Source organism: Coturnix japonica, chromosome 34 (genome assembly GCF_054131305.1).
Source record: "Coturnix japonica strain WE chromosome 34, WE-NBRP24, whole genome shotgun sequence".
Lineage (NCBI taxonomy): Eukaryota > Metazoa > Chordata > Aves > Galliformes > Phasianidae > Coturnix > Coturnix japonica.
This window is the reverse complement of record NC_140696.1, coordinates 4,125,151-4,146,624: the sequence shown is the minus strand read 5'-3', so window position 1 is coordinate 4,146,624 and position 21,474 is coordinate 4,125,151. Positions and strand designations below refer to the sequence as shown.

At 44.3% G+C, this 21,474-nt stretch overlaps 1 protein-coding gene across 15 annotated transcripts in view; it reads left to right on the top strand.

Annotated features, from left to right (window-relative positions):
- Positions 1-21,474, top strand: part of LOC107324204 (uncharacterized) — a 123,549-nt gene that overhangs the window by 84,616 nt on the left and 17,459 nt on the right. For 4 of the 15 annotated variants that reach the window (XR_014938255.1, XR_014938258.1, XR_014938257.1 and 1 more), the window contains exons 10-14: positions 1,009-1,374; positions 2,093-2,144; positions 4,525-4,603; positions 6,891-6,968; positions 7,579-7,795. Coding sequence is in view for 2 of the 15 variants with exons in the window: in XM_085526115.1 (XP_085382241.1) it covers positions 16,209-16,268 (60 nt within the window). In the remaining 13 variants the exon portion in view is untranslated. The other 11 variants (XR_014938253.1, XM_085526115.1, XM_085526116.1 and 8 more) reach the window with 9 other exon arrangements.

Here is a 21,474-nt window from a genome sequence, read left to right as displayed (position 1 = left end):
TGCTGTGCGGCTGCAGTCACCTTCCACAGATGCTTCAGGCTTGATTTAATATCCCTCATGCTGATAGTAGAAGGTGGAAAAAAATGGTTTGGGGGCACACACAACAGAAATTTGGGGGGGAGGGGGGAAAGGAAAAAAAAGAAGTAAATAAAAGTTGTTTAATATGTATCACCCCACTGTGATGGGAGAATGAGGTGGGGGCGGGGGGGTCCAGCATGGCTGGTGGGCATCAGACATGTGCCATGGATGGGGCTGTGAGCAGAGAGGTGGGAAAGGGAAGGCAGGGAGGGAGCGTGGCTGTCTGCATGCACCCGCATAGCGCTTCCTCTTTAAAATTCCCTTACTAAGCGCAGCTCCTATATTTTATATTCAGAATGAAGGTTCCCGCCCCCCCCCTCCCCAGCCCTCCCCACCCACCACCACCCTCTCTCCCTTTAACTTGTTAAGTTTGAAAGATGATATATACACACAGTTTGCTTTGCCAGTCAGCCCGTTTAAGGCCAAGATTAATGCAGTGCATTGGTGCAATCGTGCCGCAGTGGTGCGTGATCGGAATACGAGATGGAATACAGGGGGAAAGGCCAGAACTGTGCCTGTATTCCGAGTTTACACAAGTCTCCTTAGCAACTTGTCTGATTTATATATATATATATATATATAATAATTATTTTCTATGGGATATGTATGCGTGCACGCGTTGTCCCAAACCACCAGCGGATAAAACATTCCCTAAGTCTTTCAATAGCTCTGCTTGTTGCTCTTGTTTTGTGTTGTTTTATTTATTTATTATTTTTTTTCCCTTCTCCTTTCCTTTTATTTTGTCAAATAAGTGGCTTATTAATTAATTAATTGCTTTATTTATTTAATTTCCTGGGGGATGGGGTGGGGTGGGTGACCCGTGGAGGGGTGGCAGTAGGGCTGGGGGGTGGAGGGGGGGGAGTGGGGAGGGGGGTTGGGAGCACTGTAATACTTTGCATTGTGACTTCTCCAGAGTTGGTTTCTTTCCAGTTGCTCACATCTCAGCATGTGGAATGATTGCGCTTTCTCCCGATTTGCCACAGAGTTGGCAGTGGGCTGACATGGTTAGTCATTTGAATTGTGTTTGGATCCGAGCTGATTTGTGTTGTATTTTATTGTATTTTATTTGGGGGGGCGGAGGGGGGGTGTTATTTATTTCGTAACAAACTCTTTGATTTTGAAAATATGCGCCGTGCATTTTATAGCCCGTAAAATGGAGGAAGGAGGGAAACAAATGAGGGAAGGTGAGAGCACTGTGGCATGGCTGTCCCTTCATTCCCCTCCCCGTACCATTTTTGTAGTTGCCTACAGAAGAACCCCCTCCCCACAGGAGGGAGTGGCCTTAAAGCGATGAAGGTACGTTGGGTTTGTGTGTGTGTGTGATACTGTATGAATAGCAACGGGGCAAAGGAAGGGATGTGGGGTGGGGAGAGCAGGGGAGGGTGGAGAGAGGGAAGAGTTATCCTCCAAGTGCTGTACCTTGAAATAACCCAAGGGAAAATAGTTGCTGCCTCACTTGAGTTGCTTTCAAAATCTTGCCGTGCTGTTTTTACTTTTTCTTTTCCTTCTATTTTTTTTCCTGTGGAGCTTTTGGGGTTGGGGGGGGGGGCGGGAGGAGGGAAGAGGGGAACAACAGAAAAAAAAGGAAAGAAACGGAGCCAAAAAAATAGTGAAGGCTTGATCTTGGCTTCCATACAAACAGATGTTGCCTGTCATTCCGTGCTTAAGCAGGCAGCAGATTGCAGCGAGCAGCAGCAGTTCAGGGGAACTGCAGCAGAACTGGAAAGTGGGAGATGCCTTATAGAAATACCTATTTTTTTTCTTGTTGTTCTGCACATAAGTGGTTTTTTTTTTCCCTGGAATTATCCTTCATTTTGTGTCCATTTTCAATTATTTTTATTATTTTTTTATTATTTTTTTAAAACTTTTTGAAGGTACGTTTTTACGCGGGCACAACAAACTCAGAGCAAAATGGGATGGTGCTGGGAACTCTCCCTTAATATTACCAAAGCCGCTGTCTTTTGGGCCGCTCTGGGGAGCTTCTCAGTCTGCTTTGTTGTTCTTTCTCCCATAGGCAAACACATGTAGGAAAGAAGGGTGTTTTGGAAATGTTTAAGGCACTCTCGGTAAGTGAATGTTTACCACAACTCAGGGCAGGCGCTGTGTTTCTGCTGAGCTCGCCCCGCAGTGCTGTATGTGGGATCGTGAAGGTTGAAGGCCTTTCTGTCTCCTTTCCAAGTTTTAGCAGCACTGTAAGAACAAGAATCCCGCTGTTTATACAGTAGAAGTTCTAACGAAGCACTGGGACGCTCCATCCCATGGCTCTTTTGTGTTCTGTCTGTGCTTGCGAGTCTAATCCCCCTCCTTTTCTAAGCTCACATTGCTTTTTATTTCCCCCCCCCCCTTTTGCTTTTTAATTTCTGCTTTCCGATTCAGTTGACGGGAGAGAGAACAGCACAACGTGGGGAGCTCCGAGCCGAAAGAGTTAAAACTTTCTTGGCACGGGAGCAGCAGTTTAGCAACAGATCAATTCATTTAAATGAAAGAAATCACAGACCGAGCCATCTGATTTTGAAATTTCACATCTTATGGCTCCACTTTAGAACAAAGCTTCTGTTTTTCTTTCCCCACTTATTAATAATTCACGCCGCTTTTGTTTCAGCCCGTTGCTTTTCACGGGAGCTTTCGGTTGTCTGTAGCCTGTCTTTTTTTTTTCTCTCTCTCTTTTTTTCTCCCCCCTCTTAAAAATATGAAATACGGGGGCTGTGTTCATCTCCTGCGCTTCGCTCTGCTGCAAAGCCAGCCGTAAACCTCTGCACAGCACAGCTGGTGTCGGAGCTGTTTGCACCCTGGGTGATCGCCACTTGGAAACAGCTTCCATGCACTGCCTGGAGGGTTGCACACACCTCTGCGTGCTCAGCCATGTGCACAGGAGGGATTTCTGTGCCCGGATACAAGGTGCACAGCCGGCTGCAAGCAGTGTGTGTTGCCCCAGCACGCAGAGGGGCTGCATCACTCCGTGCCTTACGGTGTAGCTGTACCTTGGGTGGGGGCCCTTGTAGTATGTTTTGTGGCTGGTCAAAGTCTGCGGTGGATCACAGGCAACTTTGGGTGGCTATTTGGTCCTTGAAAGGCATTGAGCTTTGGTACCATCCCCAATCATATGGCTTTTTTTTTCCATTGAGTAAAACGAAATAACTAAGTTCATCTACGGTAATTTTTATTTTTAAAATCACATCCCATCTTCTACACAATCTCCTTAAAATTTATATATACATATAAAAAAAAAAATCATTCTCTTCTCATATGTGAATTCTTTTGGTGCAAGGGTTCACAGCCCCCAACCAGAGTGAGGTGGCAGCTTTGGCACCACAGTGCTGAGCCTCTTCCCAGCAGCATTGGGTGCACGGGGTGGGATCCCTTTGTTCGGCTGCTCCCCAACCTCAGCTCACCCTGCAAGAGATCCTTGGTGGGGAGGAATGGTTGTCAGTGGATTTTAAGAGGGGGAAGAGGGGGGCGAGGTAGAACCCTCCACCCATGGCTGGCTGTATATGTGGGCGCTTTTATGGCTCCCTGCCCTTATGCCAGATCCCAACCGCGTTGCAGGGAAGACGGCAGGGTTGGGAGCGCCGAGCCCGTCCCCCCCAATATCGGACTATTTCTGTGGGTGTCGTTGTGGTTACATCACAGCGCGCTCCTTCCTCATCTCCATTCTTGTGCAAAATTCAAATAATTCCCCCCCCCCCCCCTCCCCGATAGCAGCTGTGCATGGTTTTTTAAGTCGGTCTTTAACGTTGCGAAAGGAACAATAAAATGAAAGGCAAAACCGGCATCTTAAAACTTGGCAAGTGAAAGCAGCTTGGACTGGCAGCCAAGAATCCTGCTGTGGTGCAAAAAGAATAGCATCCACGAAGCCACCACAATCCGGGGTTTCGCTTCTTTTAACAATCGCATCGGCAGCGAGAAATAATTATTCCTTGTATCAGTGTTAAAAGAGTCAAAAAGCTTAAAATGCTTGCTTGGTGAACCTTCTCAAAAGCAGGTAACGATCCTCCTATTTGATTCTGTTTTATCAGACTTTAATTGGATAAGGATCTCTGTATGATAACTAATCAGTGGGAGAAGTGGATGTGTGTTACTAACTAGCAGGGGATGCGTTTGCTGTTACAACTTCCATGGCGCTTTATTTGCCTTAATCGCTTTGGTGCCGATAGAATTGGCAAAGTTCTGAGATGTTTGTGTTGCAAGAAATGTTTTGTTTCCGTGGGTTGGAATCGCTGCGTTGGGGTGGGCAGGAATGGATCGATCCGAGGCGGAACGTGGCAAACCAGCTTCCCTAAAAAAAAATGAAATTAAAAAGGGGGAAAGTCGTGTGGGGGGAGGAATTCCTCCCTTAGGATTGCCTGTTCCTTTTGCTTCTAAGGCTGCAGCCTCTGCGTGTGTAATGGTGGGATCCATTTCTTGAGATCTGGCCATGAAAATATCCGTAAATATTTTGTCTTCCAGAAAGCACTCCTCGTCGAGTTGGGCCTAGCAATATGGCAGCGCACGTTCGGTAAGGAATCTCATCAAGTGCTGCTACGAGGTAATTTGGTTTCTCCTCGCCTCTCCACTCACTGCCTTCCTTTTCCTTACAATTTCTTCTTGTTATTTCAGTGCAGAAATCTATTGAGATAGGTCTTTGTGCTGAAGGTAGAGAGAGTGTGTGTGTGTGCGTGTATACATAAATATACATGTATATGTATTTGTGTGTATTTACAAGCCTAAACAGACTGGGGAGGGAGGTAAGGAAAAAGAATGGGAATTATTTCGTGGTTGTTTTTCTTATTTGACTTATTTTTGTGGCAGAAGTACGAAATGGCTGCAAAGAGAGCTTTGCTCAGGCACACAATGCATTCCATAATGATCGATTTTCCTGGACAGGGCATTTATGCTTTGTGGTTTGCAAGAATACCACCCACAGACCAAAACCAACATTATGTCTTTAGAGACTTTATTTCTCTGTGTTTCTTCCTATGTTCCTTTGGCTGTAAATCCAGAACGTGCCAGTCTCAGGCTGGCTTAATGCTAAACAAAGGTGTTGTGCTTTTTTCTTGGGTGCCAGGCTCTAGAACCAAAGCTGTGCTGATCCTTTGCTCATTGACGTGTTGTAAAATTCATAGGGAAGCAAAGCATGCTTGGGATAAGGATATCACAATCCTTTATGTAAGGAGTGCAGTCCGTGAGGTGCAGGTGGAGGCTTTTGATTTGTGATCTTAGCATTCCAGTCAAATGCAGTGCGAAAGACGATTGATTTGTTTGCCTACCATAGATTTTCTGCCACCGTGTGTGTGTTCATCAGGTTTTCAAAAGGTACAATAGCTGTATGATTGATCAATGGGGGGAAACATTTTGAAACCCACTTCTTGTGCAATCCATGGCACTCCTTCAATCTCCCTGAATATGGTTGATATACAGTGAAATTAATATTTTTTAAAGCAGTAACACATTTACAAACAATCATAATCCTCGTATTTCCCTGTTCACTTGCTGCTGCCCCTATCAGTTCGCCGTCTCAGAGATTGCCCATGAGTTTCTTTTGCAAAGGGCATGAAAAGGAAGAGGTTGGCTGCTGGGCACTTGTCATTTGCAGCACGTAGGTGCCTCTGAATGCAGTCTGTGTGCCACCACACTGCCCTTCCGCGGGGCCCAAGGGAGCACAGAAGTGGTCGATGAGATTCACGGTGGGGGCCTGACGGAGTGTTTTCTTTGGCACACATAGGTGCTTTGCTAAAGATAGCTCCTTCTGCCTTCTCTTTCCCTCTTTCCTTTTTTAACAGCTGAAGCTATGGTGATGGAGCCTAACGCTCGTTCTTCCCTTTTGTTCTGTGAAGCAGTCAGGTAGAGAGGCACTGGGAGATGGAGGGCCAGAACTGCAGCACGGAGCAGCTTTCTTTTAGGCAGCTGAAGAAAGAGCATATTTTGGTTTATGGTCAACACCTACCAGCTGCCCTGATGAGCACGTAGGGAGCTCTTGGACGGCCCGCCTTGTTCTGTCTCTGTAATCATTCAATAATGAGGACAAGTTGCTGAAGTGCATTGGGTGCCTGCAGTTTCCATTCAAACCAGTGCAAGCTGAGGGCACACGTCCTGCCACAGGAGGTATGTGCAGGCCACCCACATGCCAAGACTTGGTTGCCTTTGAGGGCTTCAATTATATCCCAGTGGTTAGAAAATGAGTCTGTGAGATTTTAGGGAGAAAAACAAAGATTTCGAGCTAATAAAGCTAGAAGTGTAACCTTTGCATAGGATGTGTACTACGGTGAGATCAGTCCTTTCTCACACAAAAAATAAGGGATTTCTCTGCCAGCAGAGACATGCAAGTCATCATACCTTCACACATATACATCAGAGTAGAGAAAATTAGGGTCGAAATGAATGTACTCTGAAAGAAAAAAAATATTCTGTTATGCAATGCTGCATTGTAGCATGGGAGTGACTTACAAAGATCTGATGGAAAAAATCCTTGCTATTGTATGAAACACTGATAGAGGCAGCAGCAATGTGACTGTGCTTATTTGGCTCCATCAGAAGGGTCAAGAGACAATTTGAATCACAACCTCAGGTCCCCTGAAATAAATGAGCTCCGTACTTGGAGGGTTTGGGTTTATTTTTGGTAGGGCAGCATTTGTTATATGCCGTTTGCAGTTCAGTTCCAAAGGAGTGCACAATGAGTGCGTTTGCGCATGACGTGACTCTGTTCTATCTGCAGGACCATGTGCTCTCTGCCCCATCGCCTCAAGTGCACACAGTGCAGGGTGAAGGCTGTTGGAAAGCTGGGGGTTCTCATTGCATGTGGGCTCCTACCTAAAAGCTTTCCTGGTTTTGCACAGATGCCGAACCCTTGAACCTCCTGTTCTTGGTCTGAATTTTGGGCACTGAGAACTCTGGAAAAACTGAATACTTTAAAGGTAGGTATGGGAGTCTGAAGTGTAGGAATCTAACATTAAGCAATCAATTGAATAGATAACCTTTGGACAGATGGTGAAAGTTTAGCATCTCTGTTGCTGGATGGAGCAAGAATTGCACATAACTCAGTTAAAGCAGTATTCCAATAAAGGGAAATTGTATATATTAATTGCATGCTTAGCAGGGTGTGCAGGTTGAAGCATTTTATTTTAAGAGCCTACAGAAGAAGTGGGGGGAACTTTGGAAAGCATCAAAATAGCAGAACGATTTTCCTCGTGCTGACTGCTTCATTTTATAGGGAATAGTCTGAAGAAAGAGAAGATGCAGCAAGTAAAAATGTGGATACACTTTAAGCAGCAATTGCTCTGACTGATTTTGTGCACAGGCTGCACTTGGAGCTCCCAGGCTGCCTGCTATGTGGCCTAATTCCCCACCAGTTGCCCACCCAATAAAACTGCATTAATGGGAAATGTTAGTTACGCCAGCAAGAAAACTTGGGAACTTTGGGGGAAGGAGAGGAGGTTTCTTGCTGGCAACTTTGCTCCGCGATTCTCTTTGAGGTCTTATTAGAAAAGATCCAAAGCAGTTTAATATCTGTCTCTGTCATTGTAGGAAGAAATGCTGTCAGATAGCAGAGAGTTGGAGCTGGGGGAATATTCTGGATCGGTTCATGAAGCGAAAGGATTCTTTCTCTTTAAAAATAGAATGACAGTAGCACCCCGGCCCAGTAGTGACTTCTCTGAAAGTTAAAACAACTCTGAGGCAGTTGCTCTGTCTGCTTCCTCCGAGCTGCCAGCATGGAAACGAGACCACTTCTTGCAGGATGGGGGTATGTGTTTATTGCACTGCTGTCTGCACACAAAAACTGCTCTCTTAACTCGCTGCACCCTTAGCGATACGGCGTTGGTAGTGGCCGTTACTTCTTCAGTGCTGTGTAACCATCAGCGAGTGTTCAGGGAAATAGTTAGGAGGACAAAAAAAAACCCGCTGATCTCCTGCTTTCTTTTATTTGTTTTAAAATTGGTTTTGTTTTACTGAGGTTTTGAAGGAAACTGGAGCAACAGCACTAATGGTATAGCAAAGCCAAGAGGCAGCTCTTCCCCCTTCAGAGAAGCGGAGTTGAGGTGCTGCCTGCTAACAGTTCTGACATTTCATTTGCAGAAACACTTTTCCTCTTTTAAAACAAAAACAAAACCAACAAACCAAAGCCAAAAGCCAAACCTTACAAATTGCAGAAGAGACCCGTGCCTGTTGCCACAAACCCGTAGATCCGAACTTGTGGTCATATTCCACACAAGCTTGTATCTATAGGTATGTGTCTGTCTGGCAAGTGCACAAAGTGTTGTGTTTCTGCATTCACACTGACCATGTTCGATTCTGCTGTTTGTGTCTTTCCACTAATGCTTTCTTCCCTCCTCCTTTTTATTTGTTTTTTTTTTTTCTTTTTAAGAAATGTAAAATTAGAGCTGCAAATCTTGCTCTGCAATTACCGTATCGCTTTCCAGCTTGGGTTGGTGTTAAAATATGCTCATACCAACTAACAACTCGTTTGTGCCCGAACGAAATGGGACAGGGGAGGTCTGTGACATCAGCCTGAAGAAATGAAATCTCAGCGACGTTACTCGTGGCTCTGACTGTGGGGCATGGGCAGGGGTGGTTCCAAGGTTGTTGGGAGTAGAGAAAGCTGTTTTGTTTATGAAGTGATGGGGATCCATTCTTTGCTCAGTGATTATTTGTTTGTGAGAGTAAGAGGTGCTTCTGTTCGCCTTTATTTTGGGTAACTTCAGTCCCTGCACACAGTGCAGCTGTGCAGCTCAGTGCCAGAGCCGCCCGTTGGCTCTCCAGCTCCTTTCTCCCTCTAAAATCAGCTCATTGTAGAAGCCAGGTTCTCCTAATTTTGTGGTATTTATTTCATTTTTAAATGGTTTTTAAAGTAGAGCAGGGGAAAAACCCATGTAAGCAGGCAGTATGAAACCTGCTGGGCAAAACTGACATTTCTAAGTGGAACAATTACTTTTGAAGTATTATTTTTTTTCAACTCCAACATACAGATCCTATGTGAAAATAATAAGAACGTGAACTCAAAATAAAGTCTGACTGTTTCTTTCCAGTGTTAATTTTACCAAAGATTTGGTCTGTATTTCCACTTTTCAGTTTGTCTGTTTCTGAACTTGGCTGCTTGGATGCACTCTGCTGCGGTCCAAAAATGTTGTGTGTTTTTTTTTTCCTCTCCCTTGCTGAATTTCCAGGGTTTTCTGTGTGTTTTCTGGTAATTGTAGAAGCATAAAACAAAGGCAGAGAGGGCCTCTGCTAATAGAACTGCATGCAGTCTGCTTTTGTTTCTCCATGTGGATGAATGTAGCAAGATGTGACCAAGAAGGATACGGGATGCTCTTCTAGGGTAAAGGTATTGTAAGGCCATGATGAAGCCTTGCTGTGATTTACTACCCAGAACATGCACCCAGAGTCCAGATCTCCCCTGGGCATCAGTTGCCAATGCCTGTGAAGTCGCTGGAAGCTCCCAGTGCTCAAACAGTGATTCCTGCCCCCTCCTTCCCTTTTGCTAATGGACATTGTATCTGCCATGTTAGGATGAGTAGGGTTTCTCCTCCAGTAGATGCAGGATGGGATTGCATCTCGTTGTGACTGTGAGGTTTGTTTTCTTTTCTAGAGTGGCTGTTACTGTTTTGCTGTTTTTCTTTTGTTCTTAAGTGCTGTGAGTATTCAGTGCATTAGAATCCTGTGTTTGTGGCTGTCAGGGAAGTCTTGGCTCATTCAGTCTGACCTCCAAAGAGGAGTGGTCTGGCCAAACGCAGTTACCGACATAATGTGTATTTGTGCATGGTGGTCTCTTCCCTGCAAAGCCATGTGGAGACATCAGGCATCTGGCAATGTGCTGAGAGAAGCCTGGAATTTGTCGCTGAGCATTTTGGAGTCTGCCACTTCAGGTGATATTGTGTTGGGAGTGCCAAAAACCCTTGGCAAGGGAATTGGGCTTGTGTGTCGCAAATGAGATACCACCCTTGGGCTGGTGGGGAGCTTGAAAGCACACTTTGGGGTTAGAAGAATCAGTATCGGAGTCAAAGGGGAAGAAAGAGTGCACAAACTACTTTGGGTGCAGTATGTTAGTGCAGTTCCTCAGCGTGCTGGGCTCTGCTGATCAATATCCATCTTTCTTCTTTTGGAGAGAGACTTGACCTAACCATGGCTGGATGCTTAGAAAGCAAACATGAGCGATGTGCCATTAGACACAGGGCCAGGGTTCCTGCCCATGCTGCTGGGCTCCCTTCTGGTGCTCAGCTTGCTTTCTGGTCACTGCTGGTTTTCTGCTGCTTGGCAAAAGACAAGGGCAGCTGTGCCCCTGCATGGGGATGCAGCAGCTCAGCCCAATGTGAGCTGGAGATGCTCCATGGTCTGTGGGACAAATGGACACACTGCAGAGCACACCCACAGCACGTCACTGGTTTTTTAGTTTATTTTAGTTAATTTTCCTTGCTAGGCTCCCCCCACCCTTTTTAGCTGCAGCCTCTGATGCTCTCCTCCGCCCCTTTGTTTTTCAGCTCAGCCTTTGGAAAAGAGCTGTATTGTGTTTTCGACGTTAATTTGTATTTCTTTTCTGCTGGTTGTATTTCACTGCACTTCATTAAGTTTTAGAGTGAAACTCGAGTCTGACAAAATGATGGGAAGAACCTTGAAATGTGTCTTCCCTCTAAGATGGAAGAAACTAATTGGAGGCTGCGGTGCTTCTACCTGGATGTTTCTCGTGAATATTTTCCCTCACTTAGTTGATGAGGAGCTTACATTAATGCAGCAGCTTTGATCTGAGTGCCAGACAGAGTGCACAGAGATCTCTTCATCTGTCACTGAGGCACAGCGGCTGCATCCCATTGCGCCGTCGCGCTGCAGGGTCGCCACAGGCAGGGAGTGCTGGATGCTTTGCCCAGTTTGATGTTGCAGGGAACGGAAAGAAAGAGAAGGCAGCTATTGGAGCTGGAAACAAACCAGAGCCCCTCATGCTGAATGTACCAGGAGGGCCTCTGGGACATGATAAAATCACAGTATCCTCTCAAAAGTTGGTACCTTGATCAGCGCGATGCATTCTCTAGCAATAGACAATCATTGCTTTAGCACCTCTCAGGAAAAAATGCCTCCTGTGGAACTAAGCTGGCTATGTGCACATCTAGGGAGGCTCTGCTACAGCAGTGCCCCATTTCGCCACTTAGTACAGAGGCATTTCTTGTCTGAAGAAGAAAAGCAAACCTTTTCCAAAGCGAGCTCCTCTTGTTGTTCAGATTTGGTAAATCATGGTTTTCTCCCTCAAAAGAATAAGACCGTTTCTCCTTGGTAAGCAGAATGTGATTGTGGTACCCTGGAATCTGAGCCTTATCCAAATAGTCTTATTCAGATCATCAAATCTCATCAAACTCTTAGAAGGCAGAGAAATTACTATTTCAGTAATCTGGATTCTATTTTATTGTGCCTTGTTTATTTGTTTTTAATTAGTAAGAGAGAAAATAGGGAGAGGATGTTGTTAGACACTGATGTTTGGGACTAAGACCCCCATCCTTGAGCCAGGCAGTCTCCATCACTTAGAAGCTTCAGCCCCAAGTGCTCTGAAGGAGGAATGTCCATACAAAACCAGCGTTGGCTCTGGGACCTCCTCATGGTATGCAGCGTCTTCAACAAGAGTGTTCAACCTGGGCTCTGAGCTTCCCACCTTCCCATAAAGCAGTATGGTGCTTTATGAAGACATGTCCATAGAACAGGCCTGGGCCCATGGGTTTTGGGGGTCGTTTAGAGTCATAGCCCCACAGCTTGGCTACCAGCATCTCTGAGCCACCCCTGGGCCCAGCACTGAGTGTCTGTATCCAGCCCAGAGCTCCAGCTATGGACTAAAAGCTCCCCGTGCTTCAACAATAAGTGCTTGGTTACCCTTCCCCTAGAAACTACCAGATACTGAAATGTGATATTGAGTAAATCCTCAGATTGCTGTAACCCTTGCTAAAAATTCGACCATGGACCATTTTTGTAATGCGTTGAAAGGTTTTAAGTTGCTTTCAAAGTATTTGAGTTGCTCTGGATGTCAGCTGAGCCCAGATGAGATTCCTTACCTTAATTTGCAGGCTCTGGAAGTCCCAGCCCAGCTCAGCAATCCTGCCAGGCTTCTAGGAATGCTCCCTGGGCTGGGGTAAACCTTCAGACCACTTGAGGTTCCTCAACCAAGTCCTAATAGTGAAGCTGCATGAAATAAGGCTCGATGGGTGAGCTGATCAGATAGAACCACATCAGCGTTTCCATTGTAAAATCTCATCTGTCTGAGGTTTTTGAAAGTCTTCTGTTAAACAGATCACTCCGAGCTGAAGTTTAGCAAACAAGATTTCTGACCTCAAACCGGAACAATATCGTTTGTGGGTTTGGGTATTTATTTTTTTCTCCATGACTTAAGGAAATGTGTTTGCTTCGGGAGTATTTTCTGCTTTCCACCTCCTCCTTGGCAAGCCTTGTGGGTTGCCTGCCTGGGATCTGAATGTGAAGGTGGGCTCTTCCTTCTTCTGTATCTTTCACGGTCATATAGGCTCAGAGCCAAATCTCAGCTGATGATTTTGCAGCTGATCATAGGAAAACAGAATCCTGCTTCCTTGAGCTCATCGGTCCTGAAGTTCCATTGCTGTGGTCAACAGGAGTGGTCTGCAAATGCACACACAGTACGGTGTAGTTTAGGAGGAGTAATACGTGGGTCACTGCTTTTTGTGTCATTGATTTTTGGGGATATTCTGAAGAGCTGCTTTTCTATGGAACGTGCTGCTTTGCATTGCAAATTGGTTTAAAAGAATGGAATATTCCATTAAATCCTTAAAAAGCAGCGCTGGGTTAGAATTCTGCCAACATTCTTGGGAAACCAAATGTAAAGTTTGGCTTCATGCAGCACAGAGGGAGGGAGGCAGGTTTCTGTGTTCTGCTGTCACCTGAAGTCCTTTGGGGGGGGAGCAGGAGGTAAAATGAGCAAAGCTCTGCATCCCTTCGCAGTCCAGGCTCCACATGCACCTCCATCTGATGCTGCATGGGGTCTGTGAGCTGCTGTTCACTCCCAAGATACATTAATTTACATAGGACTGCATGGCTCTGCGTGCAACGCAATGCTCCCCACAACTATACTTAATAGGAACTTTTATAGCATCGATACGTATCGTAATTGAACATTGTCGTTAGATTACATATTTACCCTAATTGCATAATTGGGTATGATTGTGCTAATTGAGTAAAGACATAATTAACTAAAATCACCCAAAAACAAACACGGGGAGCCACGCCACCAAAAGGAAGTGCTATAATAGCGGTGCTGGAGATCTCTCTTGCTCTCCTCCCCAAAGAGCTTGTGGTCCATAGGCAGATACCAAGCGGATGTAGTGAAGGTGCTGGGTGACGGTAATTAGGTGACTTCTGTTTTAATATTTGATCTCAGCTCCTCATGTCAGTAGTAGCAGCGGATACTCTAATTGACGGCATGAGTAGCAGCGTGATGCTTCTTTTCTGCTTGAAATGGCTGTTCCTCCAGGGTGCAAATACACTTTCATCTGTCCTGGCTTCATCTGAGCTTGAAATGGAAGGAACAGAATATCTCATTCTAAGACCAGGCTCTCACTGATGGCAGATCTCGCCCTGATAATCTATGCAGCAACTGAGGGGGTGTCTAAAATTTGACCGGAGTGTGAGTATGGGACAGAAACTGCTTCAGTGTTTAAAAATACTTTATCTTAAAGTCTCTGTGTTTCTTCTTCAAAGCAGCTCTGAAGCAGGCATAGGTCACGTACAGGTCCACAGAAAGGCTTGTTTATTCCTATTGCACTGTTTTGGAAGGGCTTTGGATATATGGGAACTGGTGCAGAGGGATGTATAGGAACTGGGACACGAATACCATCTTGGTGAGAATCTTGCCCCATGCTGGGATGCTGCCCCAGCACCTTGGGGTGGGAGGAAGCCCAGCAGGGTGCAGCTCCCAGCTCCCTGCAGCGCTTGGGAGGGAGCGAGAACGCTCCTTGAGTGAGTGCCAGCACAGAGCTGACAGCTCAGGGGTTGGGAAACGTGGCAATGAGGAGGAAGCTGAAGTTGTGATGGAAGGGAGGCAGGGAGAGGTGGCGAGTCAGGAGCAAAACAGTCACAGTGGCATTTGCCAACCTGTGAAAAATTTAGGCTATTTAGGCTCAAGGTGAGAATATTGCTCATGAAGTATTTTCTCTTATGTCTGTGAAAGGACCTTTGCTGAGCTGAGGATGCAACTGAAACGAACCAGTTTTTCTTCCCTTTCTATTTTGGAGTGAATTCTTGGAGGATGTTTTGCTCAGCGCTGTTTGTAACTGCCTGGTCTGCAAGTTGTGCCTGCGCCAGTCCTATGGCAGTGCTGATGTTAGCAGTGATCTCCGTCATTAGAATGATTAGGTGCTGATTGACCATTCTTTAAATGTTTTGAATTGCATTATTATTATTATTATTATGACAAAGGGAAGTAATTCATAGGTAAATTGTAGAGAACATGTATAGCCTGTCTTTGTGATGCTGAAATGGTTTAGCTCCTAAATGTGCTCTATTAGAGGCAGAATGTGAAACAGGACTTCTGAAAAAGCCAGGAGAGGCATCATGCCTCCTGTGTCACATCACTGAGGGGGATCTGGGGCCTCCTGCCACCCTACATGAGGTTCATTGGATTCCATAGAGCTGCACAGGTTACATCTCTGGATGTCATGTGTGAGGGCAGAGCTCAGTGCACTAAAGGGTGGAATTGTGTCAAGGAAGGATTCAGGGTGCTTTCAGACAGCAGTAAAGCTCCTGGTCTGGAGCAGGGCTGGAGATCCGTGGTGTCCTGATCCAACTGTGTGTGTGGGTCATTGCTCTGAGTAATAGAGTGGTCAACAGTGGCTGTCCTGGTATGGTTCCATACTATGCCATTAACTGTGATACTGTGCCATATCCACAGAGCCTGACAGCTCAAAGTAAACTTTCCTGAACACGTAGTCATTAGAAATTCCACTAATACTATTAACAACAAGTACATTTAAACCTTGCAGAAATGTTTTTCTTTCCAGTTTTCTTCCACTGTTGCAAGCTGAATTCCAGCACTCAGTATTATTTCTCCTCTTCCTCCTTTGCTTTCTAGACAGGCTCTGAATGCAGAGGTAGGGCACTGGCTTCTTCACAATCAGCAACACTATTTTATCCTAAGAAAATAGGAGCAACCAAGATGCCATCTATTCAGCACAGCTCAGCACTCATTCATGAGGTCTGATTCCAATGTAATCCCCTTCCAGCACAGAGCCGCTGTGCCTGAGGATGCATTCACCTGAGAGCAGGATCTCAGAACTGATTCAGTTCCACTGTTTGCACTGGCATATTTTAAGATGCTAATCCCTGTTTGTAAGCTGTAATAAATAGGCAGCATACTGCTTTAAGCACTAGCTTGGTGGGTAATGGGAATGAGTCACAAAGATAACATCCTGGTTGTTTGACTGTGAACTAATACAAGTGAAAAATGTAATGAGTTCCTTGTTAAGGGAACACTGTCTTATTCTGACTGCTGAGACAGGCTCAGTATTGCATTTCTAAAAGCATTTAATCTGAGCAAGGAATCGATGCAAGGGTAACATTGACTCAAATGTTTCAACCCCTTCTGTAGTTCTCCCAATCCCATTTCTGCAACCATCCTTTAAATGCTCAGGAGCCAAGATGCGCGTTCCAGAGTCAATGCTATACATGTTCAAAAAGGATGTGTTAGGACAAACTTCACCCTAAACCTTTCTGGGAGCTTTAGAAAATGTACGTGTATGTCTGTGCTGTGGTCCAGAGGAGGAAAAAGCCTTATTTTTTCAGCCAGGAACAAAATTCCTTCTTGTGTGAAATATGTCCACAATCTTGTTTATACCTAGCAGCAATAACCATAACTTACTGTGTCTGATGTATTGACATACGCAGTGCTGGAGAGCTGCGTTTGGTTTGGTGCCTTTTCACCAACACAACATTTATTCCTTCCAAATTAGAGCACTCTGGGAGTGTTGAGGACTTTTGATATGATTACAATTCTTTTAATTGGACCTCTGACATAATGTCGGCTGTGAAGTGGTGGGTGGCTTTCAGCATTTTTGACTGCATGCATCCAGGTTGAGGTAGTAGGTTGTATAGTTTAGAATTACACCAAGGGAGATAACTGTACAACCTCCTAGCTTTCCTTGGGTCTTGCAAAAAGCGGCGTGATGAGCGACCATAATTCCTCAGCAGTGTTTGCTCTGGACACATGGAACAGGAAAGAGCAGGTAAGATGAGCTGGAAAAACCTTTCTTTTGCCTCTCTAGATCTTCACAAGTGTTCGTTCTCTCAGCGCTTTGGTGTTTTCTTTACCTGTTGGTATCGTATTATTGGATATTTAGTAAATTCAGTGGACTAGTAATGCTTGTCTTCCTTTATTAGCAATTGAGCAGCGCAATGTGTTACATACCTAAAAAGCACCGTGACAACCTATCAGTGTTATTGCCTTCATGGTCAGCAAGCAGAAGTCTCCAAAGGTAACATGGAAAACGTCCTGTACTGTGTCTGAAATTGAGATGTGCAAGTGGGTTTCCCCTGGCTTCAGCTGGCGTCTGGTTGGGTTAGTTCTGCCCCAGGAGCTGAGTGCCAGCAGCAGAGTGGGAGCTGGCCCTCATTGCTTCTCAGAAAGGTACTGGCTGGTACTGATGCTTCCAGATAAAACCAGTAAGGGTTTGTGTGAAAGTACCTAAATCTACGCAGTCCCCAGGAGAGCTGTTCTTAGGGAATCTTCATTAATGATTACAGTTAGCTAAAATGGTGGTTTTCAAGGTGGTTTTTTTCCCTACAGTTAAACTAGGCATTTCAAAGGCTGATGCTTCTGGTCATATCTTGTAAAGGTGGTTTGCTTCTCCATCGTATCAGTTTCATTTAGGACTGCTGCTGTGTATATGCTTTAGGCTGCTTTATTTCTCTGCCCCATAGATCTAGTTGCAGTTGGATATGCACATTTTACATTGATGTAAATCCACAAGCTGTGCTGACCCACATCCAGCATAGAGTTAGTGGACACCACTCAGATAAATTCTTTATCTGCTTGGTACTTCTCTAAGAAAAACATTACATATTAATGGTAATGATTCCCAAATAAGAACAGCCTGTTTTCCTTTTTTGGTGGCAGAATTGTAGGCCTGCTTCATGCAGCTATAAGGGTACTCTGTAAGGTTGAAAGATGATGACTGTGTGTACTGACACACATACTTGTGGCTATCAAATGTAATGGCAGATGGATATGTAAATCAAATAATCTGTCTGCTCCAAAGAACAAGAGGTAACAATGAAGAAGGAGGATGGTCAGTGGTACGGTGGAGTTAACAATAAACATAATTCAGTGTGCATATTTTTCTTCCTAACAAAGCAACATTCCAGCTCTCCCCCTGATGAGAGGAATGTATTGTCAATTAATTAGACTTCCATCATATGTCCTCGGATGCCCTTCTATCATATGCCTTCCATATGTCCTTATGTCATATGCCTTCCATATGCCCTCCCTATGTAATTAAGCTTCTATCATATGGCTTCTATCATATGCCATTTAAGTAGATTTCCAGGAGAATGTGGCAGTGTTACAATTACAGACCTTTTGCGATGAGTAAAGGAGCAGCTCATGAGCTGTAGATTAGAAGAGGAGGAAGCAAAAGGAAGGTGCCTGGCCCTGAATGGTTCCTTTAATTGCCAGTCTTGTTTCTCCCTGCTTGCACAGTGAACAGACAGAAGTGTCCTAATTTCCTTCTCTTCCATCGCTGTTCCATTCCCAGCTTTTATTCAGTTATTCCTGTGAACAGTAGGAGAGACAGTAACTGTTTTTCAGAGAGCACATTTCCATTGGAATGTAAAATGAAAAAGAAACAATCCACCCCCTAGAAAATTGTTTGTCCTTTGATAATGGGATCTAAACTTTGATCTGATTTTTGGCCTTTTAAGTCTGACGTACAAAGGGGAAGTACTAGAAATATCGTGGTGGGAGAACTAATGAAAATGAGATGGTGCACTTTGTTTGAGCACACATTCCTGTTCTCTGTTATGGGCAATGAGTGTAAATAGTGTTGTGCGTTTCTTGGTGTGGTGATTGCTTGGTAGATAGTGTAGAGAATACGTAGTGAAATGGATTCCATATTTACTGTGGGTTAATAAGACCCAAAATAGGCTCTGGTGCCTGTATACCTAATGAAGAAAACTACAAGCATCCAAGGAGCGATAAGGTCTTGGAATGGTTTCCAATGAAAAGGCAGCTAATGTGCTCACTTAGTTCATGTGCGTTCCTGTATCCGTGCTCTCTCCCTTCCCTTTCCAAGACCATTTTCTATCACCAGCCAAATTTGACAGAGAAGTGACTCCTGAGATAATTGTGCTCCAGAAAACTGTGCAGAATTTGCAACCATGAATCCTGGATAGCTGGAGGAATGAAGAGCAGGTAAAATAACATGAGATACTCTGAAGTGACCAAACTATAAGATGGGGAGCAATCTGTAGCCATGCTGCTAGTCACTATTAGTACTATAGGTTCCTCACTGATAGGTAATGGGTCTTACTTTGGTTTTAGGTCACTAGGGAAGTTGTTCTGTAAACTGCTTGTTGTGGTCATGCAGTATCATTATTAGGATTTGCTGATGTCACAGCTATAAACTGCTTACTAAGGGATGTCTTGGAGCCTCTTATGGTGCCTTCTGAGCTGCCTCATGTCCTTCAATGGGCCAACCAACCTGTGGCAGTGAGAAATCAGGGCAGTGCTGCCTGCTGGGCCTTGAATGCTCACCCTTTAGAAAGGAAACTGAAATTCAAAAACTTTCAGTGTTGGAGGGATCTTTCTTTTGTGTTTTTTCCCCTCAAACAATGCCTTTCATCTGCTTCCACACCCAGCTGAAACTATGCTGCAGCACTTCTGCTGCTAAATCAGATGCATTAAGTACAGTCAAATTTATACATAAAAGTTTTGCAAGAACGGGGATGAAATAGAATGGAATGCCAGAATGACTCATTGTTTAATGAATAAGGCCCTAAGTGTTCTATTGATGCCATTTATAAATCTGTATAAAATGTATAGAATTCATGTCATAACTGGAATTCCAAGCACAGCAACCTTGGGAGCTAAATTATGATGATGATAGGGTACTGCACAAATTAATATGAATTCTAACACGCTTCTGCTTGAAAGCTGCTCAGACAGTTAAAAATAAGACAATTTCATTACAGAGATTCAAAGCCCGGACCTCGGAAATGGGCTCCTCTCTTCTTTTGAAGTTGCAAATTGCTGAAGGAGGAAGTTCTTTTTGTCTGTGTTTGAGTCACAAAGTATAACCTATGAGGGGAAAAATATCTCCTTTCCATTAGATACAGATATTGATTACAGTGCAACTGGAAAATAGAAGAATTAGGTGGTAGAGACCAGCTCTGCATTCAGGCACTTGACTGTGTGAAATGAACAGCTTGAGGCCAGAGCGGAGATCTGAGCACACATCTCTTTTTGACCTCCTTTTTTCCTTCTCGTTCTCACTCTCACCTTATCATAGATTTGCAGTAGATTTGCAGCTCAGGTATGAAACTGGATGAAGATCAGCACTCTCCAGAGTGAGTTTTCAAGAGATTCCAGTCTGGATGCATAGTGTTGGGCTGCCAGCATTTAATGTCCTGATAGAAACTTCCAAGGATTAGAGATTTCGCATACCCCAAAAGTTGTTATTACATAATACATCATTTTATTGAGGTTTATTTTTTTATACATTTTTCTTTTTATGACCAAAACAGGACTTCTGGTTGCCCTGACTCCCCTTATCTCCAGGCAGTCCCAGGTGCATATATTTAACTTCATAGATTCATAACATCAAATGTATTCTCCTGAAGCAAATCAGATTTTTACATGTGAAATTAGCCTCTTTGTGCAATGTCATGGCCCTGTTTCTTGGTTAAATAAGTCCAAGAATCAGGTTTCTGGGGCGGATAAGGAGAGATTCTGAAATTCAGTGTTAAACATGGTGCCTCCCGCTTACTTCCATCTCTCCCTGCTTCCTTCTACCTCTGCCGAAAAACAGTTTTGTCTCCAACTAGATGCTCCAACCTTGTCTCAAATGACAATTTAAAGGCAGGGTGGGTATGGCTGATATAGGGTCCTTGATTTTCATTTTCCATCTACATTCTCATAGAGTCTTGTGTTCAGGTAATGGAACAACTGCATCACACTGCATAGGAGCTGATGTTGGGCTGCAGGGCTTCCCCCTGTCCCTTTCAGGCTGCTGAGGATAAGCCCACTCCAAGCGTGAGTCACCCCACTGCCGTTTTCCCCTTCCACCCTTTGCCAAGGTCTGGTGACATGACTTTGATTTCTCTAAAGCTTGTCTTTGTTACAGGTGTGACACACGGCTCATAGGGTTTCATTATGGCTTTCATAATGTATTAATGAAATGTCAGGATCAAGTCATTTATAATTAACGGTGACGTGTAAATGTCATGTCTAACAATTGTAGTGTAAGTGTATTTTTGTGAATGGGCCATTTTTTACACATGCAGCTGACAGCGTCCAAAAAAGCCTTAACCAGTCGGGCAGACATTTGGTAAAGACAGACTATATATATATATATATATATATATCTTCTTTTGCTTTTGCATCTTCCTCCTTGAATCTCTGATAGGCAGTCAGTCAGTCCCTGTTGCCTGTTGTTCCATAATCCAATGCCAATTCAGAGCTCAAGCCATCAATGGGAGCTTTTTTGAGCATTCTACAGCTTGGTCCTGTTATAAACATGGAGTGGATGCACCCCTGCACAGTATTAACATGAAATTCAACTGAGTGCTGTCTGTATTTCTGGGACCAAAATCAGTGAGGCATGTAGAGCAGGAGAAGTGCTATCAAGCCTGAGTGGTTCAAAAAGATGCCAGCAAAAATGGGCCTAAGCACGGAGATATCCGAAATCGCCATAGTGGAACCATTCCCATTAGAAAGGAAAACAAATTTACATCATAATGAAAAGTAAGCGAATAATGAGGTGGTAGAGTGAGAAATTCTTGTAGTCTTGCAAAGTGAGCACAAGGAGACACGCGGTGAAAGTAAATGGTGACAAATTGAACATGTTTTAAAAGGCAATTCTTTTTCACCGGTACTTAATTAAAAATGAACCTAATTGCTTTTAGAAGTTAATGGGACCAAGAAGTTTGCAAGTCTAGAACAGGATAGATACTGAAGTTTTTAATAAGCATATGCAGAATTATGCTAATTCAGAGCTGAGTTTAGACTTCATGTTTAAAGGCTTAGAATGAATGAAGTGAGGCAGTTCAGGACTAGGGGAGAACCAGTGGAAGGCCAGCTCTTGGCTGTGCCTCAGGTTCACACTGACAAATAATAATGAAGGGTTGATGGAGCAATATTGATAATAGTTACTCAACAACACGGTCCACCTGCAGTCCCTCATAGCTGCTGTGCGTGATGGGGAAGGCTTGTGTGAC